This window comes from Dermatophagoides pteronyssinus, unplaced genomic scaffold, assembly GCF_027571235.1.
Source record: "Dermatophagoides pteronyssinus isolate colony J.1.1.1.1 unplaced genomic scaffold, Derpt_VIB-CSIC_2022.12 sq0003, whole genome shotgun sequence".
NCBI lineage: Eukaryota > Metazoa > Arthropoda > Arachnida > Sarcoptiformes > Pyroglyphidae > Dermatophagoides > Dermatophagoides pteronyssinus.
Window position 1 is genome coordinate 1,442,152 of NW_027461527.1, and position 23,214 is coordinate 1,465,365.

General features: G+C 29.1%; 6 protein-coding genes across 7 annotated transcripts; 3 read left to right on the forward strand and 3 right to left on the reverse strand.

The window, feature by feature from the left end:
- Positions 1 to 1,060: 1,060 nt before the first annotated feature.
- On the reverse strand, positions 1,061 to 4,682 carry LOC113797889 (uncharacterized). Its single transcript, XM_027348348.2, has 3 exons — positions 1,690 to 4,682; positions 1,548 to 1,624; positions 1,061 to 1,493 (listed from the first exon to the last, which is right to left on the reverse strand). Exons 1-3 carry the CDS (start codon positions 4,225 to 4,227, stop codon positions 1,397 to 1,399), a joined length of 2,712 nt encoding a protein of 903 aa, XP_027204149.2. The 5' UTR covers positions 4,228 to 4,682; the 3' UTR covers positions 1,061 to 1,396.
- Positions 4,683 to 4,877: 195 nt separating this feature from the next.
- On the forward strand, positions 4,878 to 8,174 carry LOC113797968 (mitochondrial glutamate carrier 1-like). Its single transcript, XM_075819382.1, has 6 exons — positions 4,878 to 5,628; positions 6,130 to 6,209; positions 6,268 to 6,341; positions 6,496 to 6,556; positions 6,613 to 6,762; positions 6,828 to 8,174. Exons 2-6 carry the CDS (start codon positions 6,136 to 6,138, stop codon positions 7,534 to 7,536), a joined length of 1,068 nt encoding a protein of 355 aa, XP_075675497.1. The 5' UTR covers positions 4,878 to 5,628; positions 6,130 to 6,135; the 3' UTR covers positions 7,537 to 8,174.
- Positions 8,175 to 12,015: 3,841 nt separating this feature from the next.
- LOC113797901 (uncharacterized) lies at positions 12,016 to 18,350 on the forward strand. 2 transcript variants are annotated; one of them, XR_012847350.1, is made up of 3 exons: positions 12,016 to 13,406; positions 13,491 to 17,111; positions 17,193 to 18,350. XR_012847350.1 is itself a non-coding variant. In XM_027348362.2 (2 exons), exons 1-2 carry the CDS (start codon positions 13,092 to 13,094, stop codon positions 15,369 to 15,371), a joined length of 2,196 nt encoding a protein of 731 aa, XP_027204163.2. In that variant the 5' UTR covers positions 12,016 to 13,091; the 3' UTR covers positions 15,372 to 18,350. The 2 variants fall into 2 exon arrangements, 1 of the variants encoding a protein (XP_027204163.2); XM_027348362.2 differs by having other exon boundaries at positions 13,491 to 18,350.
- On the reverse strand, positions 15,547 to 17,048 carry LOC113797973 (toll-interacting protein B-like). Its single transcript, XM_027348448.2, has 3 exons — positions 16,468 to 17,048; positions 16,186 to 16,405; positions 15,547 to 16,095 (listed from the first exon to the last, which is right to left on the reverse strand). The coding sequence occupies exons 1-3, from the start codon at positions 16,947 to 16,949 to the stop codon at positions 15,742 to 15,744; spliced, it is 1,056 nt and encodes a 351-aa protein (XP_027204249.2). The 5' UTR covers positions 16,950 to 17,048; the 3' UTR covers positions 15,547 to 15,741.
- On the forward strand, positions 18,220 to 19,706 carry Vha26 (V-type proton ATPase subunit Vha26). The gene is made up of 4 exons (XM_027348480.2): positions 18,220 to 18,390; positions 18,467 to 18,642; positions 18,698 to 19,018; positions 19,080 to 19,706. Exons 1-4 carry the CDS (start codon positions 18,358 to 18,360, stop codon positions 19,228 to 19,230), a joined length of 681 nt encoding a protein of 226 aa, XP_027204281.2. The 5' UTR covers positions 18,220 to 18,357; the 3' UTR covers positions 19,231 to 19,706.
- On the reverse strand, positions 18,899 to 23,192 carry THADA (Thyroid adenoma-associated protein homolog). The gene has a single exon (XM_027348326.2). It carries the CDS (start codon positions 23,190 to 23,192, stop codon positions 19,698 to 19,700), a length of 3,495 nt encoding a protein of 1,164 aa, XP_027204127.2. The 3' UTR covers positions 18,899 to 19,697.
- Positions 23,193 to 23,214: the final 22 nt, after the last annotated feature.

The window sequence follows — 23,214 nt, forward strand, 5'->3', positions numbered from 1 at the left end:
TTTTTTTCAATTTTTTTTCATTTCTCATTTATTTGGATCGATCCATTTTATGTCCATATTTGAAATGTATTTTTATGTTGTTGTTGCTATTTCATCAACATCGTCACCAGATTGATGAAAAACAAGCAAATGAGAAAAAAAGATGCGAATGAAAAACCTGATTTGTGAAGATTTTATTTTCATTTTCATCTGTATGTTTGCGAATTAAATCACGCAAAACAAGAACAAAATGTTTTTTTTTGAAAAAAAATGTAATATCGATCGATGACAAAACAAGGAATAAAAATATCGTCAAGACATTTACATGTGAGTCACTGGAAAGAAAAAATATATCTTAGAATCCCAATATTTGTTTACAATGAAAAAAATACATCGGTTGAACTCAACCAATAATGAAAAAAAAACAGCGATTGTCGTTTAATATAACCGCAAGGGCCCATTTATGGTTATCAATTGAATTTAATATCAGTAACTTTAATACAAACACAAAATAATAATAATAATCGTATCATCAATAATCAGATTATCAATCGGTAGACGAGCTTCTCTCTCTCTCACTCTTGCTTTCTCTCCCTCGTTACATTCTCAATAACAAAAAAAATGAAACGTCTCGAACAAATTGAATCGATGTATTTGAACCATCAAACCTTGAACCTCAGAATATGATGATGATGATGATCAATCAATCGTGAATGTGAATAAAATTGGATGAATGTTTTTCAGTGATGTTCCAAAAGCTTAAATTGATCACTAAAATATTCGAATGAATATTTCCCAAATGGCAAAATCACATTCATCGTTTTTCACACAAATGATCAAGAGTAATACTTTTAAATTAAATTGGAAATTCGTACCAAATCATAATAATAATCATCATCATAAGCATCACCATTGATTGCTTAGAGGCAATCTCATATCGATCGTTCATTTTTTCAAAAAACTAAGTCAATCAATCAATTTTTTTTTTTTTTGAAAAAATGAAATTGGAAAAAAATTAATGGAATTACTGACGCCATCTATCCTTCAATTAAAGATTAAAAAATCACATAAAAAATTGATCTTTCACGATTTTTGGTAATTTATTTATTTATTTATCTCTTTTCACATTTATTTTTTTCTTTATATTATTGGCATCATGAATATTGTTTTTTTTGACAAATTAAAATTCAGTTCGTTTGTTTATTTCATGAGAGAATCAGGCATGATTTTTTATTTGAAACGATAAAAATAAGATTTCTATAAGATTCAGCACTTTTCTTCATTTTGTATACAATCTCAAAGAATAAAATTATTGTTTTTTGTGATAATTTATATATCTTCTTTCAAGCGGCAATAAATGAAAACGAAAATACAATGGCAGCCAAGATCGTTTGATTTTTTTCATTGCTGTATTTTATTAAAGCTGTTGTAAATAGTTAAAATGTATTCTGCACAAAGCAAATGAATCATCCGTTTCAGGAATCAATTTGATCAATGTCTGTACAAAAAGTTTCCTATAAAAATTTAACATTATTAATTAAAATGATATCAAAAAATTTAAAACTCACCAAAAATAGATGAACAAAAGTTTGTCTTCGGCAAGCTCATATTGTCTGAAAAGAGCAGCCAATATACGTGTTCCATTCTATTCATTAGGAAAACACAAAATTAATTTAGAAAAACTTAAATTTAGAAATACTACAAATTTACCTTATTATCCACATTGGTAAAAATTTTAGAATCATCAATTGATGATACCAAGTAGATTAAGGATTTGGCCATCTTGATTTGACCGATCGCTTTTACCAACATATTTATTATATTCATATTTGGATTTTGTCGCTCTAATGTGTTAAGCATTTCAAAACAATTCGATCGTAATAATGAACTTAATAATACGACTAAATGTTGTTCATCTTTCAATTGACCAAGACTTCGCACGACCAAAAATAGACCTTTATTAATGGCCAATAATTCTGGATCAATTTCCATAGACATTCGTTTCAATGTAAGCATAACACGATTGATGAGAATAAAATTTTGACTTTCATCTTTTTTTATACCAACAATATGACGGATAAGACCATCAAATAATTTCTGGCACAATTCTGAACGGCGATCACGATGTTGTTGTTTAACATCATCTGGCAATATAGGCATTCGTTTATCTTCATCTTCAATATTCAATAAATGTTTATAAAGGCGTTCGATTTTCAACAAATATTGACTTTTACGATCCAATTGATATTTGACAAACATCGAAGGTTCCGTTTCATTCAATTCAACTAATTTTCGAGGACATTTTGAATTAAGCACTTGAATCTTGCCCAAGGCATTATCGAATTGTATAAACTTGGGACGGCTTTCTTCCGCTGATGGTATAGCCATCTGTGGCAGCACAAGAATCGGTTCCTGTTGTTGCTGAGGATTTTGTTGTAAATTATTTTTATCATCACTGTTATTATTATCAACATTTCGATTCAATTCAGGAAAATCATTAACGAATTTTATATCTGTGCCAGCGTTTGTTTCATTATGCAACATCAATTCTTTCTGTTTCTGTAGGAATTTGTGTGCATTCTTTCTCAACATATAATTCACTTCATAATAATCTTCTACATATGGATCGCTCACTTTGCATTGTAATCGAAACACTTTCAATAGCCATTCTTTTTCACGTTGAGTCATAAATCCGGCAAATTTATCTCTATTATAATTGTTATTCCTATGATGATGATAATTATCTTGATTATTATTATGATGAGAATGATGATTATAATTATAAGATCGTTGAGCTTGTGACGGCGTAATTATACATTTATTTATAATGGATCGTTGCTGTTGAAGTAAAAATGGATCAATCACATTAGCTGGTATTGGGAACTGAATTTTTGTTGTTTGTGGTGGCTGGTGAAGTTGTTGTTGCTGCGATTGATGTGTCATCAAAACATTCATCATTTGTTGTGGTGATCGAATTAATAATCGAGGATCGACCATTGATGATGGTGGCATCGAACCTCTAATGGGTGAATGTTGGTGTATTTTATCATTTTGATTCGGTGAATTACGATTCAATGATTGTAATGGTGGTGATTTAGATGGTAAATTATTACCCGCAGTCATATTCATCAACATGAACGGATGTATACGATTATTATTATTATTTGAACCTAATAGGGTAGAGGTGTTATTAAAACCTGGAGGTGGCTGAACCGCTTTAGATGATGGAATGGTGGTTAGTGATGCATTTGCCGAAGGATGCTGCTGTTGAATCGCCAATAAATGTCCCCCAAGTGATAAAGCTGCTAAACCCATGAATGATGATAAATTCTTATTCTGATTGTTTTTATTATTATCATTAGCTGAAGTGAATGGTGATTGTGATTGTAATAAAGAACGTTCGTTCATTCGATTTGGTGTCGATGATTTCAACGATGAATCCGATGTTCGAGAAAAATCTGCTTCAAGATCTTCAGCTCTAATGACCGAATTTGGACTACGGAATATATCGAAATCAGAGGATTCAAATCCAGAAATTGATGATGTGATGTTTTTCTTTATCGGTGATTGTGTATGATGCTGTTGCTGTGACACATTATTGGTGGCTGTTGGTGCTAATTCTGTTGGCGGTGATGGTGGACGCCAAACACTTGACATAAATGTATGATCAAATGGAAGAATCGATGGCGATGGTGGCCGTAATGAATCAAGATCAATATTCATAGCTTTACTCTTCTTTGACAATGATGATGATAGTTGCGGTGATGATGATTTATTTGTTGAAGATTTATTTCGATTTGTTTTGGAAAATAATATTCCATTTGTAAATAATCCATTCTCATCATTGTCATCATCATCTTCATCGTCGTCGTCGTCCATATAATGATGCAAAGAAAATGTAGATGATTCGGTACAAAAAATATCAGTTTCATCGCTAACAACATCCAATAAATTTTTTGCTATTAAATCTTCACAATTTGGAAATAATAGTTCATCGTTTGAATATTTATTCATAGAATTATTACATAAGCCAATAGAAGATAAAACGCTGCCACTATAATTCGAATGTTTTGGTTCACAATGTATAATCGATCCAGTATCAACAAATGCCGAACTTCTTTCATGTGTTGTTTCAACAAATTTTTCATGTTCTTCTTCCCAATCATCATTGATTTCAGCAACATCACAGCCAAATGTTTCATCGTTCAATGCATCAACATCATCGCCTTCCAACGTACAATCATCCATTATTAAAAGTTTATAGCGTTGTAAATATTAATATTTGTACTGTAAAAAATGATGGGCCAAAAAAACAATCATAATTATGATTCGGCAATATGCCGAGTAAAATTATGAATATATTGAAAAAGTTATTTCGAAGAAAATGAATTTTAAAAAACAAGTCGAATAGAACAAAAGAAAAAACGTAAATGAAAAATGATAATCATGTAATAATTTTATCACATGATGATAACACTTTTTTCAAAACAAAAAGAATCGAATTTGATTAATTAAAATAAAACAATGATCATAATAGGCCCAAATGGAAAAACAAATGGCACGCCGAAAAGTGAATGAACAGTGGTTGTCGTATTCGTTGCTGTTGCTGCTGATCGCGATGCAAGTGTCGACGCCGATTGGATCGCGAGAACGAGGCAAAAAAAAATGCTCGAACTTTATTTATACCCTTCATAAATGAGGGATTTAATGATTTTTTTTTGTCGCATTTACTGCTGCCATCTTTTGATGAGGATAAAATATATTCTTGCATTCTCTTGGGAAAGAATTTTTTTTTTCGTTTCACTATTCACTATTGAGTATGTGTGAGCTTGTTTTTTTTCGTATACGTAATAGAATCGTATTTAAATTATGATGTGTTTATTAAAAAAAAATTAGTTGAAATTCGAGATTATCAAGAATATATACAATGTAATCCATATTTTTCATACACACACACATGTTTTTAACGTGTTGTTTTTGTTCATATATCAAAATATTGCCGTTATTTTCATTCAGATAACTCTTGTTGAAAAAATAGCATCATAAAATAGCATGATTAGTTATGATGATGATTATGATAAAATATTTGATGATACAAAAATGACATCATCATCATCAAATTAACCAATATCGACCGATAATGATTATGATTTTTTGCAATCAAATCATAATCAATATTTGATGAAACATAGGGAAACGAAAAAAAAACCTGTTCATAAGTCTTGAGAAAAAAAAATTATTTTTTCAATTTTTCCTTCTAAAATAAATCACATTAAAGAAGCGAAAAAAAATAAACATAACAGGAATTTTTTTCAACGATAAAATTGTCGTCGACAGGTATGGAAAATCACCTTCATCATCATCATCACTACCAGGAAATCTGATAACAAACATCAATTTTTTTTATAATCATCGTTGATCATGAAATGAAAATCGAACCATCTAAAATAGTGATCGTTTTTTTCGAATCAATTTTTTTTTATTTATTCTCCTCGATTATGATAATCGATTAACCTTCAACAACAACAACAAAATTCTCGATTTATCGATTGTTACTTCATACTTTGTTATTCAACGTTTCAAATTACAAGAACCAACCAATTTCATCAAAAATAATAATCAATCTTTTTTTTGTGTATTCCTAAAAAAAAGGTAAAAATAAATCTCATTCATTTTCAAGTGAACCTAAATCTAAGAATTAGGGCAAGAATTTCTAAAACAACAAACAAACAATCATTGATAATCATAACGTGATGATGATGATGAATGAAAAATGGTTAAGTTAAAAATAAAATTATTCTGACAAGCTCATGCACACACACCCACATTAAAATCAAATACAGCAGTAAAGAAGAGAAAAAACTTCGATTGTTTTGTTTTGTTTTTTTGTAGGAAGAAAGAAAATTTGTCAAAGTCATCATCATCATCAAAACAAAATGATTAGAAATATTTAAGGATCATTATCTCCTGATCAACACGTGTGCATTTTTTCTTTTTTTTTCAATTCTTTGTTTTTTTTGTTTCGGTGTACATACATCATCTGTTCGGATAAATATAAACAACAAAAACAATAGTTTATTTGATTAAATCATTGTTATTATTAAATTAAAATTCTAGTGGTAAAATAAATTTTTTCCATCATCATTAATCAGCGTCATGGATGCAATGGAAACAATGGATAAACCACTGTCAACAATGTCTGCATACAAATCGAATAAGCCGGATTTTCCGTAAGTTTTTTTTTCTACTTTCGAATGATTTTCTTTATTAATTTGTAATATATAATAGATTATTACCGAAAATTATCAATGGAGGAATTGCCGGTATTATTGGTGTTACGTGTGTTTTTCCCATCGATTTAGGTATGTATTGTCGTCTGTTATAATTTTTGTTGTTGAAAAGGAAAAAAATATGTTTTTTCCTGACAAATATTATTTACCATAAATTATGTCAATAACATTCTTTTATATATAAATTTCTTATCAAATTGATAATGATACCAATGATGATTAACAGTGAAAACACGGCTACAATCACAAAGTATTAAACCAAATGAAATTCCGCAATACAAATCAATGTAAGTTCAATGAAAAATCATTTTAAATTTAAATTAACTAAATTATTTTGTCATAGGGCCGATTGTTTTCGAAAAACTTTTGCAAAAGAAGGATTTTTCGGAATGTATCGTGGATCTGCTGTTAATATTTTATTGATAACACCCGAAAAGGCAATCAAATTGACAGCTAATGATTTTTTCCGACATCGATTTTCGGATCGTTCTGGGTAAAAGAATTATGTTTTGTTTTGTCGGAAATTTATTCATTAATATTTTTTTCTTATTAATAAAGAAAAATAACATTACATCGAGAAATGATTGCCGGAAGTTTAGCTGGTCTTTGTCAGATTGTAATAACGACACCAATGGAATTACTTAAAATACAGCTACAAGATGCGGGTCGTGTACAAACAAGCGGCCTTCAAGAACGTCCATCGGCAACACGAATTGCATTGAGCCTAATACGATCAAAAGGTATTTTTGGTTTATATCGTGGTACAGCAGCAACTATGTTCCGAGATGTTACATTTTCGGCAATCTATTTTCCAATGTTTGCTAATTTAAATAAATTGGGACCAAAAACAACTTACAGTAATAATGGTAGTGATAGTGAAACGGTATTCTGGGCATCATTTCTTGCCGGTTGTGTTTCCGGTGGAATTGCTGCAGCTGCTGTTAATCCTATTGATGTGATTAAAACACGATTACAAACATTAAAACGAGCTGAACATGAACAACATTATTCTGGAATACGTGATGCATTCATTAGAATTTGGCGTGATGAAGGTATTAAAGCATTTTTCAAAGGTGCCGGTTGTCGTGTTATGGTTATTGCACCATTATTCGGTATTGCACAAACAGTTTATTATCTGGGTGTTGCCGAATATTTAATGAAAAAATTTCGATTAGCAAGTGATAATTACAGCCACAATGATTATAAACAACAAAAACAACAAACAACGAAAAAATTACGAATGACAGAGAATTTATCAAAAGTTTGAATATTTACGATGAAAAATTTTAGAAATTTTCCTGAAACTATGAACTTCACATTCACTATTCGCACACCCACACACCCACTACTCACGAACCAAAGCCTTTTTTTAGTTCAATTTGTTTTGTTTTGTTTTTTTGTTAAATTCATACCACATAAACATCTTTAAATTATATCATTCTTGTTTTGAAAACAAAAATTTGCATAATTGTTATTGTTGGAATCGAATTATTATTCTTATTTATTATCAATTGATTTAGTATTTCACACACATCTCCCGGATTATATTTTCATAAAAAACGATTCCGTCTTTTATTTTGTTGTTTTTATGATTTGTGTGATCATTGAAAATCAATGAAAAAAAATGAATTAATTATTAATTCAAATTTTTCTTAATCTCACCAAACAATTTTTTTTGTATTGCAAAAAAAACATTGTTTTTGTTGTTCAACTATTTCATTGTTAAAATTTCAAACAAAATTTCGAAAACACTAACAAAAAAAGAATGTTTTATAAAAATAAGAAATTGATCCACATTTTAATAGAAACAACCACATCACATATACATCGGAGAAGAAAATTTCACCTCTGTTAAACCTGTTGAATTTTTTTTTGTTGATTAAATTGAAAATGTTTAGATCTAAATTCGAATTAGAAAAAAATGGGAAATTAATAGTTTTTTTTCGAAAACAATCGATTATTCTGTTTGAAACTATCGATTGTTTCGAATGTTTCCGTTTTGTTCTGAAAAATTGTTTTTCTTCATTAATATTATAATTTCAATTTATAGTGTTTGCGTGATTACAGCAAACAAAAATTATCAACGACAAGGATGCTTGTTGTTGTTATTGTTGTTGTTAATGATGATGAAAATATGGATCAATGTTTTGATGACCAAATATGTCCAGTCGCATCCGTGTTTCAACATACACACCAACGCGTCGATATTGAGCAATGGAGAAAAGTTTGTATCATTCAATTCATTTTAGTCACGCGATGACTGAATTTAAAACACATAAAATTGATTGATTGATTGATCAACTTATTATTGGCAATGATCCATGATGGAACATACAAAATTTTGAAACTGAAAAACACTCATTATAATGACGCAATTCTGGTCAATATTCGAAAAAAATTACATTCTGTGCCATGAAAATTTTGTTTTATCGTTTTACATTTGATCCAACAAGGCCTCGATTTTGTTCCAGTTCCAAATTGTTCGTTGGCGGAGGTTTTTTTAAAAATATAATTTCTTCACACAAAAATACAAAAAATTAATCATTTATAATATTTAGATTAATCCACCACCATCGTCGGATGTAAACCATCCGTTGTAAGATGGAATTTAGAACAGCAACAGCAAAAAAAATTGATCGTTTCAAAAATTTTGACATACGCGCCTTGTGTGTATGTGTGTGTGGTCAATTTATTATCATCAAACAAGAAAGACTGAAAATAATGGGAAAAATTTCTTTCCAGTTTTGTTTTCCAATTTTGTTTAATATGCAGAATATATGTTTAAACATGAGATAATTTAGCGAAAAAAAACGATAAACAGATGGATAGATTTTATCATCATTAATTATGAAAGACGAATTTTCCCATCTTTAATTCATGTTTTTAATTGAATTCGGATTGTTTTTTTTCGGTCTTTCATTTTGATAATCAACAACAGGTCACAAATGAAACTTCTTTTTTATCATCTTAACAACAAGGTTCTTGTACGGTGTCATCTTTTGAAATCTGGATCATTTTAAACAATAATTTCGTAATCTATTTTGTTGATCTTGATTAATTTGTTTCATAAGAAAAAAAAACGAAATCATTGTGCTAATAATCAGCTACTGTAAAAACAGTCTTTCTTCATATCCATCATTTCAATCACAAATGATTAACTTTCATTTTTAACATTTGATTTACCGTTATAGTTTTATTTACTTTTGTTATACATATATCGATACGTAGGCGTAATTTATGGATTTGGATAAGAAATTTTCTGTTGTCTTTTTAACTTAATTTTAATTTCGATCATTTTTATTATTTGTTATCTCTTCGTTTACACACACACAATCGATACTGATTGCTGATTTGTTAAAGTTCAACAAATAAAAAAAAAAATGAAGAAGAAAAAATTATCATTTAATTGTCACTATAGTCTTTTTTACCTTCACCAATTCTTACCAATTCACACCTACACATATCGAAAACGTCAAAAATCCAAATTTCTCAAGGATTTGTTAATTTTGTGTCAATATACTGACAATACGGAGAATTTGAAAAAAAAAGAAAAGAAAAAAGATGACTAATTAGGAGGTGTAGGTGGTGGTTATGATGGTGGTGATCAAGGTGTGTGTTAATAATGTTTCACCCTTAAACTGTGTATCCATACTAGGTGATAAAAATCAAAAAAATCCAATTCATTCAATTTACATTGATGATGATGATGATTAATGTCCATCGATCCATCGGTTGTTTATCAATCAAACATTGAATTATCAATCATTTTCTGTTTGAATAATGAAAATAAAATAAAAATAACAACAACAACAAAAAAACATTGTCATACGACAAAGGTTTTTGCTATTTTGGAACAATTTTGTGTTTTGTTTTGTTTGTTTGTATTTCATAATATCTTTGTAAAAAAAATGAAAATGAAAACATTTTGTTTACTGTGGGTGTCATTCCTCATTTCACATTTCAAACAATATTTCGCAACAAAATTAATTTCATTTTTTTTCAATTTTGTTCCTCTACTAAAAACATTTCGATTGTCTTTCCCTATGAAGGAACTAAGGAAAAGAAAAAAAAACACAATTGAATTAAATTTTTTCCGAGAAAAACAAACAAACATACATTGGAGCAACAAATTATTAAGAAATTTTTTTTTCATTAATAATGACAAAATCTCTAATTATCAACTTAATTTTTGTTGTTGTTATTTCGTTTCCTTGAATATGCAAAAACATTTTATTCATTTATGTGAAAATATTTGATGCCTTATTAACTTGAGAATAATCATGATAATAATAATAACGATGATGATGATGATATCATCATTGTTATACAAACATGCATATCTTGTTTATCATTTGCTTGGTTGGCAAAAGAAAAAACAAACAAAATTATCATTAAAATGTGAAAAATCATCAACAATTTCGATTGATAATTTGCTGATGTTATTTGATGGAATTTTTATTTTCTCTCTATATATTCATTAGTGAAAGTAATTCAACATTGTTTTTGATGATAATGATTGTTTGATTTGCATTTCACACATTCATATCAGTCATTAATATTTTAAAATAAATGTCAAGGTTTGTCAATTCGTAATAAAATTTTTTGTTTCATCGATCAAGATGATGGATATTATTTTTAAAAAATTAATGACTTTTGACTTTTGGAACGGCAACAAAAAAAAAGTAAAAAAGATTTTCTGTCCTGTTACTGATTTTATCACATTCGAGAAAAAAAATCGATCAACCTTGAATCCAAATTTGTCGAAAAAAAACAAAATCAAAAACAAAATGGATGATAAATTTGGGGAAAAAAATAATGATATATAGAAAAAGACCAAACCGAAGTAAAAAACAAAATTGCCATTATCATTATCATCATTATCATGATGACTGTTTCAATCGATCCAAAATGGAATTAGAATAGTAAATAAGTAAAAATAATCATTATCCCACTCTATCCATGTCAATATGATGATCATCATTAAACAGGTGTCATTTTTTTTGATCACGAAAATAATTCAACACCGGTGTCATTTAGGATTTTATATTTTATTCATGAATTGAATTATTTTGGCCAAAATAGTGATTTATTTTGTTTCGAAAAAAATGGCGCCAAATACAATGAATCGAGAACGCAAATCATCATTTTAAACAACCGAAATTGTAAAGAATGAGATCAATGTCAAAAGTTTTATCATCAAATGATTTTTGATTCATAATTTTGTTGAAGAAACAAAAAACAGTTTCACGATTTCATTCTTCTCCTACACCACGCGATATAATTTTTTCTCTTCATATTTTTTTTTTCAGTTGCCAAGATTTTTTTTATTTGTTGCTAAAATACCACTCACTTGTCTCTCTTCAAATACTTGATGATAAAATGGATTTGATTTCGAAAATAAAATTTATTTATTTTATTCATTTATTTATCATCTAAGTGACGATGTGAAAATGAAAATTACTTTCAAGAGTATTTTTTTTTTTTTTTTTTGAAATTAAATTTCATCAATTACCTTAAATGATTCGATGCCATGCTTTTTGTTGTATCATTTTATTTGTCAGAGACAATCATCTTAAATCGTAATGATGTTCAAGAAAAAGAATTATCCGTTGGTGACATGATAATATTCTCAATATGTACATGTATATGATGTGATGATCATGGTGGTAGTAGTTTATGATTATCGTCTATCTCTATATATATAAAATTTCCGTTCTTCTTGTTATTATTGATAATAAAAATAATTATCATCAAGATGGTGGTTGACAGCATTGATTTATTTAAAAAAAAAGTTGCATTGCAATCATAGTTGAACAACAATTTTTTTCAAATGAAAAGAAATCATCACATTGTTATGTATATTTTCTCGTGATTCTCGTCGTATGATCGTTTATGATTATTTTGGTTCGGCAAGAATTTTAACCCTTGGATGATGAAAAAATATTCTTTCAATGTTTGTTATTGATGCTTCAAGTGTCTGTATGTGATCATCATTGCCTCAGAATTGCAGAGTGTGTGTGTTTTTAATTTTCAAATATTTAATTTTCACCTTTTCTCTTTCTCTTTTCATCATCCCATTATATATCTATCTTTATTATAGATTTTTATGTTGTGTCATTCAATTCATTCATCCTTTATATTTTTCCACCATAATAATAACAACAGATTTATGAACAATTTAAATAACCAAAAACATATCTGTTTCATTTTCAACCAATTTTACATTGTTGCATCGAAAGGATTACTGTTCTATCTAACAATGTTTATGATTTTGTTTGCTAATTGCAAAAAAAAAAATATTCTTATTATCCACATCACCATTGACAATAATCATCATCAAAAAAAAACAACATTTTCTACTACGACTATGACAAATTTGTTTGTTTGATTTGTTTGACTCACAATTTTATCAAAAACTATATTTGAAATGTTGGATTATCATTGAAACAAGTGAAGATAATTCTGCTCAGATTTTTTTTCTACTAACCACATTTATTCATTCGATTATTATCACGTTTTATACAATTTTTTTTTACACAATGATGTGTTCATCATTTTAATTAATTATTTATCAAATATAAAATAATCAATGTTATATTTTGTGCTTACCAATTTTTTCATGACAAATATATTGTCCTAATTATTTTTGTTTTTTTTTCTGGTTCATGTGCTTGTGATGCTGCTTGTAATGATTGCCATCATGTTTTGATTTTATTTTTTTGATTGGTGTGGAGAGGATATACAGTGGATTTTTGTTTCGAATATTTTTTTTATATCCTTACCCGTATAGTTTTTGTTTATTTCATAGATTTTGTTATTATTATGAATAACATATCCGATCCACTAGCAACAATGATGATAAAAATTACCAATAACGATGAACAATCATCTAGTTTAGATTATTGTATTGATGAAATTCAACATAATGACAGTGATCAAAAACAATCTTGTTTCATCAATTCTTTTAGTAATATGATGGCAACTAAAAATAATAATATTGTTGATGGTGATGATGATGATGATAATGATCAAAAACAACAAACATTATCTGAATGTGATGATTTATTTAGCCAATATCGTTTAGAATGTGAAAAATGGCTACTTGATGATTCATTAATTGCTAGTCTAGATCAAGAGGTAAGTAATTTGGAATTTTCGTTTTCATTTCGATTACTTTGACTAATTCATCTCTCTCTTTTTTTAATTACTGTTTATGAATAGAAATACATAAGTCTTTTACGTAATATGGTTAAAGATTTACTTGATCAAAATGAATGTCTTGTATCAAACATAATGGAAATCAAACAAGAATCGGCTAATCGTATCAATGAATTACGACGAAATCTTGAAAATACAGCTGCCCGTACTGAAGAAGTGATGCTTTCATTACAATCACATGAATTATGTTTGAAAAATTTTGTTCAACAACATTGCTGTGAATGTTGTGCCTGTGATATGCGTCTATTGGAATTTAAACTATGTCATGGTCCATATTGTGATCAATTATATAATCATCCTGAAAATATTTCATCCAATCCATTAAAATCACCATGCTGGTCATACGGTCATCTTTTAACCTCGGTCGTACATCAAACATCACATTTTCTAACAAATAAAGAATCATCATCATCCAATTGTCTACACAATGTCAACAGTGAAATGCGTTTCATGAATCTGGTCAAACTTATTGATAAAAAAATACAACAATTAGAAATAGAAAATCAACAGCTACGAAAAGAGAATGATATTATTCGTGAATTAAATTCATTGATAAACTGTCGCAATGGTACTCCATTAATGTTGAATGAATGGCGTCATAATAATTTTAATAACCGGAAATTATCATACACTCAACGGACCGAAAAGTCTGAACGAAACCATAACCATTATCATAATCCATCAAATAGTTGCCAAAGTTGTAGTACAAGTTATAATATGGATTCACCATCAATATCATCCACATCATCATCATCGCTTTGTCTAAGTCCAAACATTGATCGTGATTCATTAAGTAATGGTGGTGGTGATTTTGGCAACCAAACAACATCTATGTTGATGATGATGATGCCTGATGATGGTGATGATATCCAAGAATTGATTCATGATAAATATAATTCAACGCTCACAACAACTTCAATGATTAAGAATAATGCTTCGATGTTAATGAAAGATGAAATTAAAAGCAACAATAATAATGATGATAATGATAAAAGAGATGATTGTTCTTTCATTGAAGAACAAATGTTGAATTCATTATTCAACTTAGATTCAAAAACTACAACTGTGGAAATGAAAAGTAATTCTAAAAATGATCACCATTCAACCGATAGACAGATTAACAATGGAGGTATTGTTTATTATGAAGAAAATTGTGATTCATGTCGTCTTGATAATGATAGTGGTTGTAGTACGGATTTAATACCATCACAAACGGATATGCAATCATTGTTGGCATTATCGGATCTAGATTATGATATGGATCATACACATAATAATAATGAACATGAATTAATTGCCAGAACAAATGATGATGAACAACAAAAAATGATGATGATGATGATGACACTAAGTAGTAGTAGCTCAATGAACTCATCTTTACCAACAATGTCAACCGGATCATCACCTCAATCATTCACATCTAAGGACAACGACATTACTAGAAATTTTTCTAACCATAAACATAATTATGTTCACCAAGATGTTCTTAGTCGGAAACAAAATCATAACCATGACCAGAATTATGATAACATAAAAGAACCAGATAAATCCTTCTGTGAAAGAGTGAAAACGAATGGAAGTGATGTCGAAATCGAACAACTTCGTATACGAGTAAATTTAGCCGATCGTTTAATTCCGAAATTATATGGAAAACTATTGTATTATATGAATCAAAGAAATCTAGTTTTGTCACAATTTCGTCAGGAAAATCGTTTACGTGAAAAATGTAAACAAGATCTATCCGAACTGACCGAATGTATTATTGATAATGTTGATTGTTTTGAAAAAAGATCGTCAACTATTTTAGCTTCCATTAACAATAATGATACTGATGTAGCAATTAAAAACAAAAACTTATCCGAGCAAAAAATTTCTTGCCGGTAGCTAACAAATAATAATAATAATCGAATTTTTTACGGACCATTTAACATCATCAAAGGATCTTATCATTTGTGAATTATCAATTTTCATTATGACATTAATTAATGTCAGAAATTTTTTGTTTATTTATTCAGTTCGCTGACCTTATTATATACAAAAAAAAACATTCATCAATTAATTTCATTTAAATCAATAATTGCAACGATTATTATTATTATTAAAAAACATTTCAACGACACATAACATTAGTTAGAGATTTGTTTTGTTTCGTTTTCAAAAAAATGGAAGAAAAATTCGAATAATATGATTGAATCAAAAGATAAATGTTTTTCATGCACGAAAGATTAAATTGAAATCCCGAAAAATGCGATGTTTAAGTAGTGGAATTTAATTCTAACAGGTTCGTAATTGAACGTTCAATATTACCACGTTCAGTTTGTAATACCGATTTGATTACGTCGATTTCAATATTTGGAAACATTTCCTTTAATGTTTGAACATCTTCATCGCGTATCTGTATTGGTTGTGGTGGTTGCTGGACAACAGCTTGATGCTGTGTTTGTTGAGATGGTGGTAACAAAGTTGCAGCAGGTACAGGACTTTGATGAACAATTAACGGAGCAGCAAGTATTGGTGGAGTGGAAATAAGAACTCCGGGACCGTGCAAATGTGAAGTATGGTAAACAGGTGCCGTCATATAGGTACGCAATGTTTCGGCCGTCACAGGCTGTATTTGATTTAAAGAGAATTAGATTAAAGAATGAATTACAAGATTAAACAATAAAGATGAATGAAGAATCGAAAAAAAATTATTTACCTTTGAATTAACAGAAATAAACAATTCACCTTCTAACCCTTCACCTTGTTTGCCCGATAAAACAATTCGTTCTTCAAATGTATGTTCAGGTGTTTCACTGGTGAATCGTAAAAAATTTTCCGGTACCTTATACGTTGCCCATGCAATTAATTCATCTTGAGTGAATAAACAATCATCGTACAATTCGATTGCAATGGTATCGCATCCAATTGGTAAATAACTAAAATGGTTTGAATAGAATGAATGGATTATGTGATTAGCTTTATGAACAAAAAAACCTACCAACGACAAGTTTCATTCCATTTTGGATTCTTTCCACCTCGAGTACTGGTCCTTGTTTCATAGATGGTATTACCTATACGTATTCGAACATATGGACTCATGTTCATTAAGCCATAATTTTTGATCAGATGGGCTTCAACAAACGTTATGGACAAATGAGCACGATAATTTGAATTCCAATTGGCTACGGCACGTTGTTGTGACAATAATTGTGAATCATATTGACGTTGAAGTGAGGCAGCCAATTCTTCATCAAGTTCAATCTGGCTACGCGTTTGATTTGTCGGTGATGATGAATCTAATCGAAGAAAATCATCAGGTAGTTGTCCAAGAACAACTGAATTTCCGTTAACATTTTGTACGTTTGACATTTTTTGTGTTTGATCATTTGATGTTGATTCAGACGAATTTAGATCAGAATTATCATTATTATCACCATTTATTGTTTGGCTTAATAATGTTTTCGGTTTAGTTTCGCTCATTTTATCATTAGAATCAGTACGTCTACATTAATCAAGAACTTTGTAGAAATTCGTGACACAAAATATATTTGATATATCGAAATGTATTTATCATTTATTGACGATGACAAATAAATGCAATCGTTCCAAACTTCCAACGCAATATATTTAGATCACAAAAAGGTATATGTCAATATAAATTACGTTAAACTAACGATCCCGTATACCACTACCAATCGGATTGTGTTTATTTTTCTTCAACAGTTGAAATTATCATACCACCAGTCCAAAGAATTACCGGATCCATTCATATATGAAATGATTGGTGAAAATAAATGAAACCTGATCATTTTTTGCTTGGAATAATTGAAAATTTTCATAAAAAAAACCTATAGAACATAACTGTTTTATTTATACATCGTATTCAAATTTATAGGCATAATAAAAATTCTAATAAGACAGAAATTAATCGATTCAAATTGAATCAAATTTCGACCAACAACCATTCCTCTATTGTTTATTATCAGGACGTTTTTTGCCAACATCATACATAATGTATGTCGCTGGTCCAAGAATTCCGAATAAAAATCCCAGATAGACAACAATTTTCTCAGGTGTACTGATTTTCGGGCCAACATTCACGGCCATGTATCGAAGATAATGAGGATACAATGTTCGACGAGTTTGTTGTTGAACATTTGGATTCGAAACCAAACGGCCCAAACGTTGAAACACACGAATGTTATTCATTTTTTTATAGCGATTATTGACTGTTGTTTAATCAAGATTTAAAAATCAACAAAACTTTTTATGAAACGAAAATTTCGAAAAAAACCAACTTACCTTAACGAACTCACAAACTTTAGCAATGTCTGATTATTTGTCCTTTGCTGTGTCTTGGTAATTTATGAACATGAGCTTTTGAGCCACTACAATTTTCGGCTTTATCAAAAATGACGTTACAATAGTAGTGGCACTTTTTAAATTACGAACAAATGAAAAGCTTTTCTCAATTCATTTAAGAATTTAATTTTGAAATTAAAGTTTTTTCCTCTGATAACTAATATTTCCTAATCAGATCGATAATAAAAATTCATTCCATTATTTTGAAGTCTGAAATTATCGTCAAAAAATATGAAATAAATAAATGAGCCACCGGTTATATTGTCGCTGTGGTCGTGACTTTTAACGATGCTGCTACTATCGATAAAATGCTATCGATGATGATGATGATGTCCGTGTATCACTCCATCGGTTTTTAGACAAATTGATCATCATCATCCGTGATAATAACGCCCAGAAAATTTTTTTCTAAGTGAAAAATTTTCATTAATTAATCCATCCAATAAATCCATTTTTGTTTGACCCGAGTTTTGATTTGTTTTTGTTGTTGTTGTCTTTGTTACCCAAAAAATAAATAAATATCAAAATGGCTTTAGGTGAAGCTGATGTCCAAAAGCAGGTATGTTTTGAGAAATGAACCAAAATTTATTGATATATGACCATTGACACTTCTTTTATTTGGATACAAAAAAAAGATTAAACACATGGTTGCTTTCATTGAACAAGAAGCAAATGAAAAAGCCGAAGAAATCGAAGCTAAAGCTGAAGAAGAATTTAACATCGAAAAAGGTCGTCTAGTTCAAGAACAACGGTTAAAGATTATTGAATTTTTTGAGAAAAAAGAAAAACAAGTTGAATTGAAACGAAGAATGTAAGCGTGCTTATATAATTAGTGCTCATTGACATTTATTTTCTTTATTTCTTAGTTATAATTCTCATCTTCAAAATCAATCTCGTCTTCGAGTTTTGAAACAACGTGAAGAACTAATCAGAAATGTTCTGGAAGAAGCGCGACAAAAATTGGCTGAAGTTACCAAAGATGCTGATTTATACAAAAAAGTAATGCAAAAGCTAATTGCCCAAAGTGTGTTCCGTCTTGTTGAACCTGAAGTTGTCATCTGCTGCCGAAAACAAGATTTGACCTTGATAGAATCATTATTGGATTCTGTTAAAAAAGAATATCATGCTGCCACCAAACGTAATGTTGAAATTAAAATTGATACAAATCGTTATCTTTCACACGATACGTAAGTTGCATTATTTTTGCAAATCAACTTGTAGCTAACCTATTTAATGTTTTCATTATAGCTGTGGTGGTGTTGAAATGTATGCCCAAGGTGGTAAAATCAAAGTAACCAATACGCTTGAAAGTCGTTTAGACTTGATCAGTCAACAGTTATTGCCGGAAATTCGTGTTGCATTGTTTCAACGAAACCCGAATCGAAAATTTGATGATTAAAAGCATCTCACTGTCTTAAGAATTATAGGCATCATTTCCAAAACACATACACAATTCTATTTCCAATATCAACGCCCATTTTATCAATAATTTATTAAGCTTTTTTTTTGTGTCGTGTATATTCATCTTATTTTATTTCCGATTCGTTTGTTTGATTTTGGTCAACGTCATTGGTTGCATTCCAATTTAAATCATTATTTGAAAAAAAAACTAGTCTAGATAATTGTGCATGAAAAAAAATCCATTTTTTCTTTGGATAGAAAAATCTATTCCAAATGAAAATTTTTATAAATTTTGTGCGCATTTTGCGGTGTCCAAAAATTTTAGACAAAATCAAAACATTCGAATAGTCTTTCTCTTTTAATTCAATTATTAATCAAGAAATCTTTAATGCAATTAATTGTTATTCAAAAAAAAATTTGTAAATCTTTGTGTGTTGTTCAAAAAAAAGTACAACAAAATAATTTTTAAGCTAATTGTTGAAATAATTGTAAAAATTTTATTAATCTTGATCGATTACTATAGACGAATTCTGAAGCTTCATTCAGATCTGTCTCATCATTCAATTTGTATTCGATTTCTTCGAATTGTTTGCACATGTAACCATCGATTTGTTTGAGAATCGTCATTAGTGTAGAGTTACAAAGTTTTGGTTCGATAAATTGTTGACAAAGTGAATGAATTTCATCAATTAAATCCTTCCATATTGAATATTCATCAATGAAAATGTTCATTTTAGTTTTATCGAATAATTTATCCGATGTAAAAGTTTCGGTGACAATGTCGTCGTCGTTATTGACAAGAAAATGAAGAGCAATTTTAAAAATTGCACGAATCAAATTAATACATTGTTCAATTTGATTCTGATTAATGCTATGGATCATATTCTGAATAAATAATTGAATCAAAAGCTTTTGCGGGGAAATATCTTGATAACATTCATTCTTAAACATGATAGCTAATTTTTCAATCTGCAACACACAATTATTACGAATAATTTTTTCATTATCTTGTAAAAGTTGAATAAATTGAATGAAAATTCGAACAAAAATATCGTAAGAATCTTGATCAAAGGATAGATCTGAAAATGGAAATTTTCTCACACAACAACCGACACAATGAATGGCTGCCAAACGATCAGGTATATTTTCAAGTTTTGAGCTTAGATTTTCAATAATATCAAGAAATTTAGACCATACTAATAGATTCAAAATTGGTTCATTCATATCTTCAATACATTGTTCAATAAGCAATAGTAAATGCCGATTTTCTTTCATTTTCAAGGCTAGATCTAGCAAAGAAATCAAATTCAATTTTGTCAATCTTTTAACAATGTCATTCATATTATCGAAAAATTCGATTCTTCTTGCATTGAAAATAAGAATGAATATTTCATTTAAAATATGCAATTCAACATTGTACAAAGAATTCAAACTTTGGCCAGTGAAAAATTTATTTATTTCGCTTGAATTTTGAATGAGGCTATAAAAAGATTCTCGGTTCAATCTGATGATTAGATGGTTGAAATTTTTAGAAAGATATTTTTGAATTTTGATAAATTCCTGTATACTATCAATGTAAACAGTATCTAAGTTTGAATGTTCATATTTGAATAGATTCGATTCCAAACGATCTAGTTTTGTATAATTATCATCATCCAATAATATTCCATTAATAAGCCAACACCAAAGAGCCAATTTAGCTTCGAAAGCATAATTTATCGAAACGAACGTTTTGAGTGTTGGGAAAAATGCTTGACCAGTCGAATCAAGGAAACTATGGATAAGATAATCAACTATCAAATTGAAGCAATAATCATCTTGTTTTTGTCCATTTTCAATTAGATTGATCAAGTTTTCTTCAAGTGTTACAGTGTGATCCTTGAAAATTTCGGTTTGATTTTTCAATTTCAAACATAGATAGATTCTATAATGAGCTTGATGAAGTATTCCCAATATCAGATCATTAGTAATCGATTTATTTTTAAACATTATGATCAATTTCTGATACAATTCGATTAACAAAACGGACAAATCTTGTGATTCTGGACTCGAATTCATTGTATGTAGATAAAATTCTCGAGAAATTTCAGCCAACAGCATTGCTAAACCATGTAAATAATTTGATTTCTTTATTTTTGTTTCATTCTCAATGAATCGATCATTAAAATTGACAATAATATTCGAATAGCTAGTTGATGGCAATAGACGATTATAGGTGCAAACAGCTAAATGACGTAAACGAGCATCACGACAATTGTAAATAATATTTTCGATTAATGGTAAAAACTTAGTGGCATCATAAATATTATTCGCACTTTTTGAAATGATCAACTTGGACAAAATAATCAGAATAGGATTAATAAACAATAGTTGCGAATGAGATTCTGAGATTTGTGACGATTCTAATTGTTGTAGAATGAACAAATAAAGGGATGGATAACTTTGAAAGAATAATAGTGATGACATTCGATTTCTACGACTTGTATCTGAACGATTACGTTTAACACCGAAAACTTTTGTTATCAATGAACTCAATAACATCGAGGTAGAGTTCTGAATAGAATATAAGTATTGTGTAGAATTGGAATCATGAAGACAACGATGATATGTATCATGTTTAAACCATAAAATGCTTATTTTAAATAGTTTTTCAATCCAGACAGAAATAACAGATGATAATCGATTATCATGCACTAATGATTTAACGATATTCAATGAATGAATAATTTGCCATGATTGTCTTCGATTACTTTTTTCAGGATCCAATATATCAATCAATGTTTCGATGAATGACAAACAATAGTTACTGCTTGGATCGGCAGCAATTATCGATTGAATAATAAACGGAAGTCCGGCACTTCGACGAGTAATTGAAACATAAGTTGAAGATGAAGAGTTTAAATCATTTTCAAGATTTTGTAATCGAATTTTTATTTCATCGATTTTCGATTCAATTTTTCTTCTACACACTTTGCATTTATTCTTTAACAATGATTCTACGAGATGATTGAATCCTCGTGAGCTTTGTTCAAACGCTCCACGATGAACAAGATTTAGTTGATTTTCGTATAAAAAATCGATAATTTTGTCAACATATTTGCATGATATTATAGTATCATCAGTCGTTTGATGATATGGAAAAGAACTAACCAAGTGACTTATGATGAGAACTGATTCTTTGATTGTCATCCAACCATTCATTAGAAGCATTTGTGATACCATATGCAATCGGTTATTATGAAGATCAAAATTAATAAGTTCCAATTTTTCAGTGGTCGGTAAGTGACCTTCGGGTGAATCGTTACAGACAATCGATATAATCGATTCGCAAGCAGCAATACATGAATCAATTATTCTGATGAATAAAATTTGCCAAGCAGACAATTGTTTTTCATCATCATTAAGATCAGATTTCAGTTTAACTAAATCGATTTCGTTGCACAACAATTTTCTTATGGCCAAAAGTAATGGATAACATGGTGATGAACATGAATTTCCTATATTTAAATTGATCTTCACGATTCTTTGATTTAATTCAGTGATCAATGTTTGAATAAAATCGAAATATGAAGAATAATTCTGGTTATCATGAAGAGAAACTACAAATTGATTCAAAATTACACCAGTTTGTGCTTCTTTAGGCTGTATAGATTGTAACAATGTTTGCGACCATTTGTTGAGAAAATCAATTTCCGATTCTGTGAATGTTATAAACTTTAAACGATAACATGAAACAATGAAATCTTTAGCACTTGTTCGAATTTCTTGCAAACTATGTTGAAACATGAATATTAGAGATTGACGGTCAACAGTTGTGATACATGAATCTTTTATCAAAACTAATAACGGTTCAGATTCGAGTGAATAGTCCACTAACAAGTTTAAAATTTTCAAATAAATCAACAATGAACCGAAATATCGACTCATATGTAAATTGTCTAAACAATATTGACATATCATTCGTATGAAATCAATATAAAAT

What these genes read in the sequence shown, in the direction of transcription:
- LOC113797889 (XM_027348348.2), bottom strand. Translation starts at nt 4,227, where the DNA reads ATGGATGATTGTACGTTGGAAGGCGATGATGTTGATGCATTGAACGAT. An exon ending in TTACCAATGTGGATAATAAG is followed by an intron (nt 1,625 to 1,689) that starts GTAAATTTGTAG and finishes CCTAATGAATAG; the next exon opens with AATGGAACACGTATATTGGC. An exon ending in CTTTTGTTCATCTATTTTTG is followed by an intron (nt 1,494 to 1,547) that starts GTGAGTTTTAAA and finishes AAATTTTTATAG; the next exon opens with GAAACTTTTTGTACAGACAT.
- LOC113797968 (XM_075819382.1), top strand. Translation starts at nt 6,136, where the DNA reads ATGGATGCAATGGAAACAATGGATAAACCACTGTCAACAATGTCTGCA. An exon ending in TCGAATAAGCCGGATTTTCC is followed by an intron (nt 6,210 to 6,267) that starts GTAAGTTTTTTT and finishes AATATATAATAG; the next exon opens with ATTATTACCGAAAATTATCA. An exon ending in TGTTTTTCCCATCGATTTAG is followed by an intron (nt 6,342 to 6,495) that starts GTATGTATTGTC and finishes GATGATTAACAG; the next exon opens with TGAAAACACGGCTACAATCA.
- LOC113797901 (XM_027348362.2), top strand. Translation starts at nt 13,092, where the DNA reads ATGAATAACATATCCGATCCACTAGCAACAATGATGATAAAAATTACC. An exon ending in TTGCTAGTCTAGATCAAGAG is followed by an intron (nt 13,407 to 13,490) that starts GTAAGTAATTTG and finishes GTTTATGAATAG; the next exon opens with AAATACATAAGTCTTTTACG.
- LOC113797973 (XM_027348448.2), bottom strand. Translation starts at nt 16,949, where the DNA reads ATGAGCGAAACTAAACCGAAAACATTATTAAGCCAAACAATAAATGGT. An exon ending in TGGAATGAAACTTGTCGTTG is followed by an intron (nt 16,406 to 16,467) that starts GTAGGTTTTTTT and finishes AAACCATTTTAG; the next exon opens with TTATTTACCAATTGGATGCG. An exon ending in TTATTTCTGTTAATTCAAAG is followed by an intron (nt 16,096 to 16,185) that starts GTAAATAATTTT and finishes AATCAAATACAG; the next exon opens with CCTGTGACGGCCGAAACATT.
- Vha26 (XM_027348480.2), top strand. Translation starts at nt 18,358, where the DNA reads ATGGCTTTAGGTGAAGCTGATGTCCAAAAGCAG. An exon ending in AAGCTGATGTCCAAAAGCAG is followed by an intron (nt 18,391 to 18,466) that starts GTATGTTTTGAG and finishes TACAAAAAAAAG; the next exon opens with ATTAAACACATGGTTGCTTT. An exon ending in CGTTATCTTTCACACGATAC is followed by an intron (nt 19,019 to 19,079) that starts GTAAGTTGCATT and finishes TTTTCATTATAG; the next exon opens with CTGTGGTGGTGTTGAAATGT.
- THADA (XM_027348326.2), bottom strand. Translation starts at nt 23,192, where the DNA reads ATGATATGTCAATATTGTTTAGACAATTTACATATGAGTCGATATTTC.